This window comes from Protopterus annectens, chromosome 15.part0 (genome assembly GCF_019279795.1).
Source record: "Protopterus annectens isolate FY-2018-M chromosome 15.part0, PAN1.0, whole genome shotgun sequence".
Classification (NCBI taxonomy): Eukaryota; Metazoa; Chordata; order Ceratodontiformes; family Protopteridae; genus Protopterus; species Protopterus annectens.
This window is the reverse complement of record NC_056749.1, coordinates 421,351,629-421,368,931: the sequence shown is the minus strand read 5'-3', so window position 1 is coordinate 421,368,931 and position 17,303 is coordinate 421,351,629. Positions and strand designations below refer to the sequence as shown.

At 40.2% G+C, this 17,303-nt stretch overlaps 1 protein-coding gene across 1 annotated transcript in view; it reads left to right on the top strand.

The window, feature by feature from the left end:
* VMA21 (vacuolar ATPase assembly factor VMA21) overlaps window positions 1–16,999 on the top strand; it is a 114,949-nt gene extending 97,950 nt beyond the window's left edge. Inside the window, exons 2-3 of the mRNA XM_044057162.1 lie at window positions 5,463–5,572; window positions 15,123–16,999. Coding sequence (XP_043913097.1) covers window positions 5,463–5,572; window positions 15,123–15,265 — 253 coding nt within the window. The 3' untranslated portion in view covers window positions 15,266–16,999. The remainder of the gene's footprint in view (window positions 1–5,462; window positions 5,573–15,122) is intronic.
* Window positions 17,000–17,303: the final 304 nt, after the last annotated feature.

The window sequence follows — 17,303 nt, the reverse complement described above, 5'->3', positions numbered from 1 at the left end:
AGTTTTCCATAGTAGGGAAGCGATTGCATACTCTAGTATTATCTTGACAGAGCCAAGTCCTGTAGGAAAGCTTAACAGCTATTGTATCTCTTATGATGGAACAAAGAAAGGACAACCTTTGTCAAAATATACTATTTCCGTACAGTTGTCTGTTGCTATTGCTTTTTGTTATTCCCACCATTGTAAATTGCTTCTGGGCAGAATCAAGGCACATCCTTCTAAAGCCTTGTCTTCTTCAATGGCATACTGGAAGGGGATGGATTCTAGTAGCATTCTAAAGGCACTAATTTGTACTCTATATATACCTTTACAAATGGGATTCCTGGTCCAGGTTCAAAACGGGCTTTGCTAGTACCATTCTCCCAAGGACTCCTGGATCTTAATCTCGCATCCTCTTAGTTAAAATCCGCTAAAGTAATCTACCCATATAGCCAAAGGCTACTGCAGCAATGATGCTGTTGAAGATGGTACAGTTGTGCGAGTTCACTTGCCCTAACAGTAGATGTAAGTCATCACTTTTGCAGTAGCTGCACTCTTCCCTCCATCACCCTTATTTCTGTATATAGCTATGTTTTTAGATGAAGTTGTGTTCCTAATGTTATGGGTTTCGGGACAGTAGCTGCTGTCCTTTTTGTTGGGCAAGAAGGTCCTGAAAGATTTTGATGTCCAAGCTATTGTTTTCTCCCATTTGGAGCTTGTGCCGCAGCAGCCTGAGCATGTTTGGAAGGGGCCCAGAGATGACTGGCTGGCTGTTATCTTTGGCAGGATATAAACCATATAGCTAAAAGCTATTGTAGCAGTGATGACTTTGAGCATTTGTTAGGGTAAGTCTTGCACAACTGTACTTTCTCATTTGTTCATGGTTTTTTTGCCAAAAGTTAAGCTGCAACTATAACCTAGTCTGTTAAATAAATAGCTTTATGGGTTAAGGACAAGACAGAAGTGGTGACAGAAATCACCCTGGAATATTCCCCTTTGAATCTTTATTCATGGGATGATGATTTGCCCTTTGCCATGACTCTGCTGTAAAGTAGTATACCACTGTTTCATAGTTGCTACAATGCAACTGATCAATGAAGGGTATATCTTGTACATCTGTAAATATCCCTTAATTTGAGTGTGGGATGCTGCGAGATGCTTTTTTTTTGTAATTTATCTATGCTTTACATAGATTTTTGCCTCCTATTTGCAGTTCTCTATTATGTTTTTTTTAACAATATATGCTCCTTTAGGTTCCATGCGACTCTTGTATTACCTTACTGTTCTAGTGCCATGACTAATTTATAGTTCTATAGAAAATTTTCAAAGTATATAATTCATATAGTGTTGGAAGGCAAGTTATTGATTTATAGTTCTTAAGATTGCTTGCAAGCTCACTCTTAAGGAGAAATAAGTTTTTTCCATTTATCAGCCAGGTTTGTCTGGTCGGAATGTGCATATAAGGAATTTTTACTCCCAGCTAAAGAAGTTAGGTATTTCACAGGTTTTCCCATTAGGAGCCTTTCTTAATTTTGTCCCAATTTGTATATTTCTTCCCATCTTGTATTCTCAGTATTAGAGGTTACTCTTTCTTTTAACTCTTGTATTTATTCTGCATCTTTATGTCCAACAGAGTCCTCATAAATGCTTCTCCAGAATGTACCTGCTTGTTTTTGATGGTGTTTCTATTGCTTTTCTTTGCTCCCCCTCTCTACAACACGCGTAGCTTGGGTGATTCCATTTAAGACAAATTCCTTTCTGAAATTGTGCATGGGGAAAAAAGAATTTTTGGAACCTTTATGAACTCTTGTCAGGGTAGGAGGTAAAAATGAAACAACTGAAAGGTGCTGAAGGCTTCCTGCGCATTTAAAAAATAACTTTGCTTTTTTTCTTTATATCTAGCTAACAGCATTGGAAGGTGGAACCTTTCTTTAACCTTCTGTCCGTATAACGGTTATGTTCTTCCTCCTCTGATTTGATCTGTAAAAAGGCTTGCTTGCCATGCCTAGTAACTCATTTCGCAATGGTAAATTTCTTTCTTCCAGTAACAGGTCCATTGTGCTGACCATTCTATTTCCCTGCCTGAAGTTGTGCAGAAAAAAATTATTTGAAAAGGCTTACGTACCATGCCTAGTAACTCGAACCTGTTCTCACCTTTTCTTTGCCTGAACTGTTGCAGAAAACCATTTTTTAAACGACCACACATGATTTGAGTTATTGATGATTCTCCTGTGCAGAGGGAAGAAGTGCCCCTACTGGAACCCAGGAGACCAGCTGAGGTCTAGGTAATAATCTGGCATCTAAGGTGTTAGCTGAGGGTAAAAGAAAATAGCATTTTGATGACTTGTTATTCCAGGGTGCTTTGGTTCATACTGCCATTGTTTGTCAATGAGGACAGGAAGTATAAAATGGAGACACTGGGTAGATATCCATAGCTGTATCTTTGTGCAATGTGATTTCTTATGGGGTGGGGTGGGAATATGGCATAAAACAAATTTATTTCCTTTTGTGACAGTATAACATTGCAATTGGATACCACACTCTTCTCTCTGGCATGGAATATTGTTGGGCATCATAGGAGGCCAAGAAAGAACACAAACAGTTGATAGCCATTTGAGGGGAAGAAAGACAGAGTAAAAAGTGCTTAAAAAATAAAAGTTGTTGTTTGGAGCTACAGCTTGCCACTTTGAATAAGTTCTGTGAATAATTGGGTAAACTGTGCTCCTATTCTGAGTATCAATATCTGCAGTGGTGGTGCTGCGGTAGCGTTGTCACCTCACAGTAAGACGCTGTCCAGTTCGATTCTCAGCTAGAGCGTCTTCTGCGTGGAGACATGCGTGAATGGGCATACCTTCGTTGAAGGTTGTGCATCAGGCCTGGCAAGCCGGTACGTAAAAATCAACTGCCAATCATTAGTGGACCGGAGTTCCGCTGTGGCAACCCCTAACTGGGAAAAGCCGAAAGACACAAACAAACATTACAACTGCTGAAAATGAAAAAATGCTGTGGCTATATTGCCAGCTGCCCAGCTTGAATCTACGGATGGATAATAAAAAATTACCCCAGGACTGCTTCTGTACTACCAATGGTCTGAGATGGGTTCTAAATGCTTTATCCCATGCATGTGTTCCGTTTGCTATGGCATGATCACAGTTATTCTTAGTAGAAGTAATAAGTAATTATTAACCACAGAGTGGGTAAGACCAGTCTAGCACCAAATGGGATAGGATAATTCAGGCACCAAAAAGGAAATTGGGCTTCAAAAGGCATACAAGGGCAGCTGGTCTAGTAGTTGCACAAGTACTAGTCTCATAGGTATCACCACAGAGCAGACAATGAACATGTACTGACTGAGTGCTTAAAATGTCAATACAAGACTAAAGATGTTGCAGTTAAGATAAAGGAGAGAAGAAACTCTTACAAAATAGGCACAGTTATAACATGTGGGTCCAGTAACAGTGTAAGTAATCCTCAAGCAAAATAAAAACTGCAACTGGTAAAACTAGAGAAGTGGGAGAGAAAAAGCAACAACATATAACACCTAAATATTAGCAAGACAATTTTATTTAATGAAGTAAAACCTAAACCTGATACAGTGAGAGACTGAGAGGCTGCCTGCATACTAATGAACTGTTGGTATACATGTATAAATAAATTTTCAGTATGTTGGAAAAGACTTGCAGTTCAATAAGAAAAACACTGTTTCTTGTTTGTGTTTTAACACTGGAGCATCTATGGTCTTACAGTCCTTACATAAGAAAATCAGCAACAAAGTTAACAAATCAAGCCCTGCATTTAGTTATAACTGCTGATAACTACATAACTACATTTGTAATTTAGGGAAGTGACATTTTAGAAAGAGATGGCTCAAGTTATGTTTTACTTACATGTGTACTCCAAAATAATTATCTTAGCTTTGCTGGATCAACATGTGGTTGTGTGGGAAATTTATGCTGATGTGGTCATCAAACATTTGATAACTTTATGCTCTTGTAAGCACCTCACATGTTATTCTGAACCAACACTTAAGCTCCAGTGCTCTGGATGTTAGCAAAAATCCAGTATAAATAACACCTTGGATCTCCCCTTATAATAGGCCATGGCTACTGGGATTAACTTAGTCAACAAATAAATGTGGTGATACATGGATTCAGAGTTTGTAGATTGTATAGCAGATAAATATGGTGATACATGGATTCAGAGTTTATAGACTGTAGTGGGGAAAGTAGCAGTATAAAACAATGCTAAGAAAACAGTAAAAAACGAGAACTTTTTATTTTATATTTAGAAACTGGAGATAGAGCACAGATCCTTATTGGCCTTTTTCAGACACTGGCCAGGAGCACAGTTTGGTTAAGTGGTTTGCTCAAAGTTCCACAGTAGTCAAATTGAACCTGATGGAGTCGAACCTTGGATTACAGGAAGTAGATCAGTAACTACTAATAGCCTTAATCTTCTGTGTTAATTCAGAAAAATATATATATAGTTCTGAGGTGTTTTTCCTTCAGAATAACCAAACTTTTCTCTTGCTGCTTGTTTGTAACACCAAGCTTAATCCCTCCTGTAGCCCCTTAAGAGAGTTTGCTATTACAGGCTACCTGATGAGGTTTAAGACTGCACGAGTCACAGTTTGGTGATTGCAGTCTAGTGGCTCAGGTGGAACCAGGGAGCAGAATTCAGTTTAGCATTGATTCCAAGCTGCATGGTCTATAAGATTGGGTAGTAGAAAGGTGAGCTTTGGGAGCATGATGACCGTTCTAGTGTAAGATAATACCACTTAGGCTCCAAGTACATTAAAGTGCCTGTGCCCTTAACAGTGAGCTTTTCTGGTATGTATGTTCTTGTTGCAACCTAACTTAGTTAGTACACTACTTTGTACATGACTAAACCATTAGCATGGGGGTTAAACACATTTCTGTCCATGTTGCCTTTGTACTTCCAGTATACAGTTTACCAAGAATTTATCAGAATCTGAGTGCCTGCTTCCCATGCATTTTTCATCAGGGACTTTAGTGTTGGTACCCCCAGTCCTTATTTTCATTCATTATTCATCAGTGGTACAGCTTTCCCTGTGTTGTAAAGATGTTCTCTTAGGCTGATCACTGGAAATGAGATTGCTGTACACCTAAAAGCTTAAGTGTAGCTCTCCGTATTTGTACTAGATGCATGTTAGTGTAACTGAATGAGTTGCTTTATCATGTTGCATAATCTCTTCCAAAAATTAGCCTTTGCTAAAACTTTTGTTAAACTGTTACTAATTTTCAAAAGTGTCTTAACTGAATAAGTAGATAATACATTTATTGTGAAGGAATTGGTAAAACAGCCTCCCAGATAGCCTATTCATGACTTAATGTCTGTAAAAATGATTGCATTGCAAGTTATTTCTATTGTTCATAGATTTTGAGTAAATAACTCAGTTGGTAGATATGAACTAATTTCGATTTACCACAGTTTTAATGCTGTACTCACTTTTTTTTTTCCAGAAATGATGGTTCACTTCTCTCTGTACTGAAGACATTGCTGTTCTTCACAGTCTTAATGATTACATTTCCGATAGGACTCTATTTTGCATCGAAGGTTTACATATTTGAAGGTAATGCTATTCTGTGCAGCCATTGATTAAACATTAAGCTTAATAGTTTTGTAGGTTGTTATCATAAGAACAAATTAATATTGCTTAGATCAAGAATTGAATTGCATCTAATGACTTGGCAGCAGCTATTCATGCTTTATTCTTTTTGCATTTAGAGTACTCTGTTTGGGGCTTCCACACATGGACATTGGCACTGACCCTAGTGAGTGTAGAACTCTACAGCTAGGCTTTTTACAGGTACTCCTCATCTTGTTCAGAACATTCCTATGCTGAATAGACTGCACTTGCTGCAGGTGGACGAGAGGTGTATGTATAAGGCTTTAGTACTTAATGTAACAGAATGTGTGACAAGGGTTCTGCCTCTCTAAAGGAGTTTTCACTATATTTGGCTTGACTGAGCTCAATTGGCAAGAAGCTGTTAATTGGTCCAGTATGTAGCTAGAGTTGTCAGGTAAATTTTGCTGCTTTGTCATGCCAAGCTTCATTGTTGTGGAACTTGCCATCTTGTCAGCCTTTGGAGTGCTCTGTCATGGGCATCTGATCCCTAATGACTTCATGACACCTTACCAAGCTGGTGTTCTTGGCCAGGATTAGGATTGTTCATTTGGTACAGCTAGTTTGTTTTTAATTTAAAATCTGTAATGTTTTTGTTTGCATGTATTTTACAAAATGCTTAGACATAAGCATTATAGTAAAGACTAACTTTGAAACATCTTTGCTACCTCTATCATTTTTTTTCTACAGTGCATTTAATGTAAACCATACAGCTGATAAAGGTTGAAAGCAAAAAGTAGTTCTATAAATTACATGGGCAGTGCAGTAATGTCTTACTTCTTAAACAGATGCAAACAGTGCACTAATGTTTTTGTTTCCAAATACCTTGAATGCTGTGTTAGCAATGAATAACTGACTTGTATTCAGAACTGCATCAAGCAAGCATTGAATTATTTGTGAAAGCTGGTGATTTTTAGATAGGTGCAACCAGGATTTAATGTCTTGCCCTTAATATTTTATGCCCTGCAGTTTGTAGCCATCATTTCTGTTTGATACAGACAATAGATCAAATGTTCAGTTTTCTTTGAAATGTTAAAATTAAAAGTTGTGACCAATACTGCTTTTAAATTTAGTTTGTGTATTACATTTTTTTAAGATAGTAACTTAATTAAAGGTAAGTATATTTTGGAATGCATTCTTCCCAGACCCTGAAGTCTCCACTTTCATGGTTTTGTAAGGTTACCAGTGTGTTTCTGAGTGGGACTAGTGTGTGTGTGTGTGTGTGTGTATCTGGGTGGTGGGTGGGGGGTTACTATGACCAGTCCTCTGAAAGTCTCAGGCTTGTAAGATTTGGGTCGGATTCTTATCTGTGCAAGTTCCACAACAGTATCGATATAATGTGCAGCAGTTATAAAATTCTGTAGTACAGTTCTGTGCTGATAGTAGTCTTTGATTTTTACTTTCCTTTTTTCTCCCTTGCCCCAGAAAACAAAAGGTCAGTATGGCTGTAACAAACAAGTCAGTCTAGTTGAGTAGCTGGAGGTGGCTGTTGGGGGTTACGGGCTTAATGGCCAAGAATGTGTGGAGGGAAAAAAAAGTATCCTGTTTCTAAAGAAAATATTTAGAGGAGGAATTTGTTAATGTGGTGTGAGATCATGTGAAGTATTGAATAGTAAATGTCTAGTCCATAATTTAATACATTTTTGAAAAAGAAACTTGCAGTCAGAAATAGCTGGTAATAAATGTAGGTTGTTTAGACTGTACACTGAAGTGGTTCACCATTCCGTGCTTTAATGCAGTTTAGCATTAAATAAACCTAGGAGAGGTGTTCAAAGAAATGATCTCAATAGTGCTACTAGTGCTTCATGCTATGTGTTATAATAGCACTGTAGTGATAAGTGGTTCAGATACTTTGAGTCGCATTGATCAAAAGCCTATTAGCAACTCATTTGAATCGAACACTTAATGTATTTGGAACCTCTAAGTGTTTCCTCAGTATGGGCACAGAAGCAGACACAGCCTCACAGTACATGTTCAATATGAGATCACTGTTGTAGTCTAAGCATTTTGGCTTGTATCCTGCCAAAGATATGACCGTGGGCCAGTCTTTAGAACTTCAAGGCACATTCCACACACCCTAAACCTTCAGGGGCATGAAGAGAGAGACAAAAGCAGTGGTTATGGTGGCAAAGCTTCATAGCTTTCTTACCACCAGTGTGTGCTCCCTGCAGGCTTCATGGAACAGACAGCCAGCTTGCTGTCCTTCAAGACTGGGCAGACAAAATTGAAGGTTTCCCCAGAAAGGTAGTTATTTTTTCTTAGGAGTAAATATTCTATAGACAATACTATTTTATGCTAGAAAAAGTTTTATCGACTTTGTAAGCAGGTATCACGGTCCACCCCCCTCTGTGAATGATTGTGTGAAAAAAACTGTTGAAAGCTCACTTTAATGCATTTATTTTACATTTTTGTAGGGAAAGGGTCAGCTCCCAGTGTTCTCTCCAGTCTATCTGATGAATCTGGGCATCTTGGGGCAATGTCAAAATTGCCTCATGTACACAGACAACCCTCTCCTCCTACCACCCAACACTACAACCTGTGAGAGATGCACTTTTATCTAGCCAAACTGGAGGTAAAGCTCTCTCCAATCAAGACTCAACTTGACAGTCAAGAGGAGAAGGTAAACACTTGCAGCACACCACACTCATCACATAGTCTCACTAAATCTACACCACCAAAATCCACACATAGAAACACAAAAACATTTGCGGAGGCTCTCAATAATAATTTGCTCAAGCCACAGAGACCTCCAAAGCAGAAATGCAAGCAACCTCCATCCCCAACACAACCCAAATGACACGTAGTCCGCAGACTCAGTGTGCCACTCAACTACAGCCAATAAGGCAAAACAACGTACCCAACACACTAGTAATAGGTGTCTCTATAGTCAGGCACACTGATGTCCCACTCACCAGGCTAAACAAGGAGAAGGTTACTGTCAGCTGCCTGTCGGATGCTAGGATCCGCCACATAACCCACGCACTCTGGTTACTCCACAACAAGTACAAATATGACTCGGTCATTGTCCATGTTGGTGTGAACGACCTGAGATGTACCTCCCTGGACTACATGAAAAGAGACATGGAAAAGCTCTCCGATCTTGTAGCCCAGGCAAGTATGAACCTAGCCTTGAGTAGCATTCTGCCATCACCCAGAATGATGCCGCAGTACAAGGACAAAATGATTGACTTCAACAATTGGCTAAGCTTCTGGTGCCATTCTAAAGGGATCCAGCGTTTGTCTGTCTGGGATGACATGGTCGACAGACCACGATGCTTTGCCAGAGATGGCCTGCACCTGTCACCCATGGGATTCTGGATACTGGTTAAGGTTATTGCCGCACCTATAGTGCCTTTTTTAGGCAAGGTTCAAATGACAAATTCACCACCGTAACAGGAACAGGCAAGCAAAAACTGAGGGTGATGCTACTCTATGCCAGAAGTCTAAATCTCAAAATGCACTCACTCGAGGTACTCCTTAAAATGGAGAACATCGATATCTTTGCAGTGACTGAGACCTTGTTCAAGGCTCCAGAGAACACCCCTGCACTACCAGGCTATAACTCATAGCACATACCACAATTTTCAGCCATGTAACCTGGACCGGAACACCAAAGGCGGAGGTGTGTCCATATTCATTAAGGATATCCACACCTCCAGGCTTGTTACTCAGCATAATGCAGCCGAGGTTATCCAAGTGCAACTAACTCTGGGCAAAACTGCAATCCAAATTGTAGCTTGCTACAGATCACCCACCATGCCCCAGGATTCCCACTCCTCTTTTCTTGATGTACTGGAAAGTATTAGGGTTCAACCAAACACCCTAATAATGGGCGATTTCAACTACCCCACCATTAACTGGGAAAACTACTCATGTACAAACTCCTTCACTCAACGCTTTCTGGAATTCATAAACTCCAGTGCCCTGGATCAACTTCTCCACACCCCCACCAGGAGCAACAGTATCCTAGATCTAGTCATTACCAACATGAGTGACCGGTGTTCCACACCTGAAGTCAACGCCTCATTGGTCCGATCCGACCATAAGCTAATTACCCTAGATATCCACATCCTGCCCCCATCCCCCATTAAGGAAACCATGGTAAAACATTTCTCCAAAGCCAACTTCATGCTTCCTAAGACAGAAGTGGTGAACTTCATGATACCCATGCAGGTGGACAATACAGTTACGACTACTGAATCCTACAGAATTGCACTTTATAAGCACTTGCATGAGTGCATGGATCGTGCTATCCCAAACAGAACCAAGATGCTGTCCTCCAAAAAAAAGGAAGCCAATCTGGTGGTCCCCTGCCATAAACAAACTGTACAACAGAAGGAAGAAACTGTTGCAAAAGAGAGTAAAATCCCATGAGTGGAGGAGCTCCCTGATCAGCCTCAGTAAGAATCTGCTATCCCTGATAAAATCCTCCAAAGATAGTTACGAAAATAAAATCGCCACCGATTCTAAAGACAACCACAAAGCATTCTATAGCTATGTCAAGAATCTCAATGGCAACACTCCGATCTGCTCTGAGTTACAGCACAATGGCACTAAATATACACACCCAGCTGATATTGCCTACATCCTGGCCGATAGGTTCAGTGCTAACTTTACCCTCCTCTCACCCCCTAAAGAGCCCATCTCTATACCGGAAGAATACAAAGTTCTGTAATCACGGCTGCACAGGTAAAAAACACACTCTCCAAAGCCAAGAACACAGCATCTATGGGACCAGACAACATACCAGGCTGCGTTCTACATGAACTACAGAACGAACTGGCACCCCACCTGTACCATGTTCAATCATAGCCTCACCTCAGGCTTTGTGCCAGCTGAATGGCGCACAGTGACGGTTATCCCACTCCACAAGGGGGGGAGCAACCACAGACCCTGGGAACTACTGCCCCATTAGCCTGACGAGCCTGGTCTGGAAGGCCATGGAACGTATCATCATGGAACTTATAAACAAAGACATTGGTAATCTCCAAACTCTGGACCCCACCCAGTTTGAGTTTGTAAAAGGCAGATCATGTCTCCTAAACCTGATAGACTTCTTTGAAGCAGTCACCAAAGCCGTAGAAAGGGTAAGGTGGTTCACACAGCCTATCTAGATCTTGGCAAGGCTTTTGACACCATCCCCCACTCTGGAATTATAGATAAACTCACTAAACTAGGTATAAATCCCTATGTCACAAGATGGGTTGCCAACTGGCTCACTGACAGAACCCACACTGTGAAAGTAGCAGACTCCAAATCCAAATTCAGACCAGTGACAAGTGGAGTACCACAGGGTTCAGTCCTGGGTCCTCTTCCTGTTTGGTATCTACTTCTCTAAGTACAGGCTAACACAGAAGGTCTTTGTCTAACGAAGTTCGCAAATGACTACAAACTAGGAGCCATAATCGAAACTCTAACAATGTGGACATCCTACAAAAGGGCCTTACTGAGACAGATGCCTGGTGTCAAAGCCATGGCCTCAAGCTCAGTGCCAAAAAGTGCATTGTCATCCCCTTTGGTAAAAACTCTGTACCCATGGACTACAACATAGGCAGTAGTATACTTAACACTGAAAGTGTGATGAGGCCTTGGGACACAGTAGTCTCTCCTTTGATAATCACATTGCCACAGTAGTCAGGAAATCCTTCTACGTGGCACACATCATCACAAAAGGTTTCTCATCCAGAAAAAAAAGAGGTCATTGTTCCCCTCTACTCCATCACTCATTAGACCCATTATAGAGTACAACGCCCCTTTTGGTATGTACCTCACAAGAAATCAACAACAACTGAAAAGGCCGCAGAAATACCTCAAAGGGGATTACCAGCCTCAAACAGATGCCCTACACTGATGGTCTCAAAAAACTCCAGCTTTACTTCGTCACGTATCGCCTACTCAGAGGTGATCTCTGCCTAGCATACAAAGCTATGTCAAACCCAGAGCTGTTGGACATGCTCCACTTAAAGAAATCCCAATCCCTCCAAGCTACACGTTCTAGGGACCTAAACCTTGTCACCATAATAAACAGAACATGCCGGAGGGATAGATTCGTGTCCCAGAGACTTCCCATACTCTGGAATAAACTACCTATCTATATCAAACAAAACTCCTTATTAGCACTCTTCAAGAAAAATCTTGATGATTGGATGGGAAATAGGAAATTCACCCCGGGGATCAACTCTGTGGCTCTGCTCAACAGTGGCACAGGAAAATAATTTTCTTGGGTGGCAAAAGCCAGGATACCTTTTTGGCTGGGCTTGTATAGGCCCCTAGGGCCGATAGCCTAGTACCTACCTATGAAAACTGGGATTGGGGCTGGGAGTTCATGTTTTTTCATTGGGATCATTGAAACTTCTACTAAAACTTGCATTTTTCTGTCCGAAGGTTTACCAACACATCCAAATTCCACTACCTGCTTCCACTCTTTTTTCCAAGTCAGCCATGGAGCAATAGTTCAGCTCCTCTCCTAGCTGCAAGAATAAGAAACTTTCTCTGGAGTCTTTGGGTGCAAGTTCTAGTTTTTACTGCCACAGCCACCAGTGGGTGACTTGCGCTCATCGTTGTATCTCGATCCTCTTGAGTAGCTCTTCAAGAAGCTGTTAAAGAATAGAAGTTAGATACTTCCTCTGCAGTTATTGGATTATTGTCTTCGGGCAAGGGAGAACCACTTTTGTTTGTCTTGGAGGATGGCACAGTCTTGCCCCATAGCCAGGCTGAGGTGCCTGATTCTCAGGTAAGTTCCTCTTTTGATGAAGGCTCCCTAAGAAAAGAAAAACAAAATGTTGAGTATTGTGTTCTTCTCACTCTGGACAGGAGAGACTTTTTGTTGTCTTTCGGCTTTTCCTGGTTAGGGGTCGCCACAGCGGAACTGCTAATGATTGGCAGTAGACTTTGACGAACACCAAGGTGCCAGCTCGACGTTCAACCTTCAACGAAGGGACCCCCATTTACGCATGTCTTTCGAATGCCCACCCAACTGTGGAGAGGACATGCAGACTCCACATAGAAGGCACTCTCCACACTCCAGCCAAGAATCAAACGGGAGAACCTCTTGCTGTGAGGCAACAATGCTACCGCTGCACCACCGCGGACAGGAGAGACTGGGTTGTGCTATATATTTCTTTCAGGCCTTTAATGCTTTAAATCCTGTTTCTTCACTGAATTCTAATAGAAAAATAAATTTCTGACACTGATTCTCAGACAGAAGATCATTGACTGAAAGGGGGGGGGGTGCATTTCTTAATGAATTCTCTTCAAGCTGAAGCTTTTGACTCTGAAAAAAGGTTATCTTTAGATTTCCCTCCAGAAGGCTTCTTTTTTTCTGAAACTGTAGCAAAAATGAAATAATTGTTTTAGTAGGAAGAGAATGAAATCCCACTCTCAGCAGTACTAAGATTTGTTGCAACTATTTTCCTCAGCCTGCTGCTGTTCCTCATGCTTTATCAGCATTCAAATATATTTTCTTAACAGCTTGCAGTATGCCTAACAGTAAGCCTCCTGATTAGGTTATATAAAGTACTTTGGGTACGCCCATACCATTTTTAGTCCCAATCAGACCCTGGAGTTATTTCCTTATTTAAGCTATCTTCAGCCAAACATATATTGTTAATGCTAGCCCCATTCCTTCTGACAAGGATGGGAAAGCTTGTTTAAGAAAAATGTTTATTCTTCTGCTACTTAACGTTTAGAATTTTAAATTGCCAGGCTTATGTTAAAATCTTTACTGGCTTATTCTGTGAACATGAGAAACTTAACTGTTAAAGATTTAGAGGTATGGAAGGAATAGGTTTAAGTGCAAGAAATCTGGACAAAGCCTAAAATAATGGGGGGGGGGTTTCAAAAAATAGGGACAAGTTTTAAATGTTGCTCTTATAAGCTTTTAAAGTTGCAAGAATAATATGATTTGAGTTGCAATGTGTTTTCTGAAGGATACAAAGTCTGAAACTTGTGTGTTATTTTTAGTGACATCAATCCTAAATGATTTGCTAGAAAACCTTACATTTTATGCAGACTAGACCAAAAATTTGAGGCACAAAGTATGAACATTCACATTCTGGACAGTTGAGAGGTATGCTATAAATGAACTTCATCAGTGTGCTTGCATATTATTGTACATTACTGGAAAACTTTTTGTAGGTGAGAACTTTTTATAATACTAATTTATTATTTGTACACATTAGGGCGACCGCGGTGGTGCAGCGGTTAGCGTTGCCGCCTCACAGCAAGAGGTTCTCCGGTTCGATCCTCTGCTGGGTTGCCTTCTGTGTGGAGTCTGCATGTCCTCCCTGTGGTTGCCGCCTCACAGCAAGAGGTTCGCCGGTTCGATCCTCGGCTGGATTACCTTCTGTGTGGAGTCTGCATGCCCTCCCTGTGGTCGCTTCGGTTTCCTCTGGATGCTCAGGTTTCCTTCCACATCCCAAAGACATGCTGTAGGTGGATTGGATACTCTAAATTGGCCCTAGGTGTGAGTGTGTGCATGTGTGCCTTCTGTGGAAGGTTGGGCGCCGGGCTAGCAACTCGACACCCTAAAACTCCACTGCCAATTATGAGAGGATGGGTGATCTGCTGTGGCGACCCCTAACCGGGAAAAGCTGAAAGAAGAATAATAATTCTTTGTACACATTACTGTACATGTGCTATGTTTAAATTCTTGGTGCAGAGGTTGCATGGCCTGACCCTCACTGTATGGGAAAGTCCCACTGGCCATTATTACCAAACATGCTAATTATTTTCAGGGATACCCAACCAGATCCACATGCTTTTTAACCAATTATTTGTGGTCCAGACCATCGGCTGTAGTGACCCCCCCAACCCCCTTCCCAAATATATGTATAGGCGAGTTGGTTTGAGTAAAGTGTTACTGTCATCCTGGTGCCAAATGCACTCATCTAGCCAATAAAACTTATTTTCTGGAAGCAAAATGTTTTCGTCTTATTCCTCTAAAGAAAGAGGACATACCTTACAGGCTATATCTGCTACATTATGTATATTTTGGGTCTTCCACACTTTTCCTGTTTTTGGACGTTTTGCTAGTTTGTCCTGGACCAATTTCATTAGATTCAGGTGAGATAGAAGGGCTGGTGTGACATAGTGGAATGCCTTTCAGATTTTTGTCAGTGTTCTAATTAAAGGAAGGCCTTGGACAAAGTGCATCTTTGTTGCCTGAACGACTTTGCTTCTTCTTTCCCATACCTTACCACACCCTCCTGCAGAACTTGTGCCCATTTCTCAACTGATTTCAGTAGTACTGCTGCTGGAAAAATATGCCATAAGTCAGGGAGGGGTTAGGGTGAAGTTAATTTACCTTGAACCACAAGATGTATCATTAGTAATTCTGACGAACCACCTAGAAAATGTCTCTAGAATTAAATGGTTAATGGGTAAGTAGAATGCACTATTGAAACTGACTTTGTTGTTTTTTGTATACAATGTCACAATGATGGTAATGTGAATCGGTTCTAGGTGACAAACTTGTTTTTCCCAATCTTTTTTGTAGGCACCTTTGGCCTTTCAAATAGAGATAGCTATTTTTATGCTGCAATTGTTGCTGTGGTGGCAGTCCACGTGGTCCTGGCCCTTTTTGTGTATGTGGCATGGAATGAAGGCTCAAGACAGTGGCGTGAAGGAAAACAAGATTAACGAGGCAAATTTTTTAACTGGACAGAAGCCAAGAAGCTGCTTTTGTAGGAGAGTGCATACAGGAAGAGTTGATTTCTGAAAAATACTGAGTGCTTACAATGGGACTGGTGTTCTTTTGTGAATGGAAACTAGACCTGTGTATAAAGATTTCTTCCTACATGAGAGAACTGCATCCTGTTTTTTCAGAGAGGGATACCATGCTTCATAATTTTTTATTACTTTGGACTGTGTGGTGCAACAGTTTATTCCAGACCTAGTTTTTTAGGTTTTATACTTAAAGTGATGAGTAATGCATTTTTATAATGCTTCAAGTACATACTTTATCAAATAGTTCTTCAATCACTTTAATTAAAATCATTAATTACATCTTTTGAGATCAGTACTTTGGTTTTGAAAATTGAAATCCCATTGTAAGTAATATAACAAAAGCCTACATTTTAATGTATGTTTCAGGACCACATATTTGTTTGTTCAGTCATTCCAACTGCATCCCCATAAAATGCATACAGTCTACAGTTCAACTTTCCAGCCTTCCAGAGAAATGATCTGTGTAATTTTAAAATAACTAATTTATGGTCCTTCTTTAAAATGGAGTATTGTCTCATGGCTTTGTTTTGAAAGGAATGCACATTTGAAAATGTTTGAGAAATGTTAATGAAGTTGGCAGCTAAACAATATGACAATGGACAGCAATGTTAAGGAAATTGTTGTTGCATCCTTCAAATCTTTCTGAAATGTTTTTACCAACACCTTAAATATCAGCTTGCTATCATATGTTTGTACTGATAAACAGCGGACAGTTGCTTCTGAAATGCCTTTAAGCAATCAGTTAATCAATTTAGGGGTCCCTTTTTAAGTAACCCTGGCACATTCTAGTAGTATCAGTTGTGTGCACCCACTACTATGTAGGCATCCACTTTTCTACTTGTTACAGACAAAACAAGTAATACTTTCCTGGAAAGGTTCTCATGTTGCAGGAATCTTGTCTGTGATTACATGTGTTGTTCTTGTACGTACTTCTGAAATATTGATGAAGGGGGAACTGAGCTATATGTTAAATTTCAGTCCATTTTGCTATTCTGAAGTGTAGACTAATGATGTACACCACATCAGGGCTTGTTTGATAGTTGTCATGTTAATTCTCCCCACACAGCAAAACATGAAAACCTGTTCTCTTTAAAATAAATGGATAATTGAAAAAAAACTGCTTTTGTCAGTTTGCAACAATAAACTGCTGTAAGGATTTCCTTTCTTAAGTTTGAGTTCCAACTCCAGAGGTATCCTAAATAAAATGTTTGGGCTATTATGGGCAGTATTGCCTATTAAGTTAGCTGTAAATTAAGGAGATAGTGAATACTGAAGTTGTGAAGTTGTTTGCATGACCGGCTAGTTCCGCTTGACTACTTGTAACACCCAACCTGTCCAAAAACTTAAATGACTTGGTTTCTATCAGCAATGGAAGCCTCAAATAGTAGAGGAGTGCCTTTCATCTCTTCCCACACCCTCTTCATCCCTCTCTTATACATAGTTTGTAACTTCACTTTTGCAACTAAGCGGGTTCTTTACATTTTTGTTCATAGCTTGGCAATAATTTTTTTATTTCTGTTGTATGTGTTCACAAGGCAACCTTTTTTGATCTGCTTGAGAATTGTAATACTTTAAAATTGTCTAAGCCTTGTAGGGAAAAAGAATTGGTACTGTCTACAAGCAATAATAAATTATGTAAAACTAGAATACAGCAATAAAGCACCTTATTAAAGCTAAAATGGCTAACGATACAATGAATAGCTCCCTGGATGCAATTTAAATACTCCTAAAAAGATGGTATTTCAGAAACCTCCTATTGGAGACATTTGAGTCTCACATCTAAAGCAGGGAGAATAATAAAATTCACAGTACCAGAATCAAATGGGTGAGAAGCAAATGACAGCCTATCAAAGTATTCTGTAAAAGTCACTTGTATAGGTAGCAGACCCTGCATTCAAGACTTGAGGGACCTAACTAGTACGCAAGAAATCAGAAATTCTTTCAGATAAGC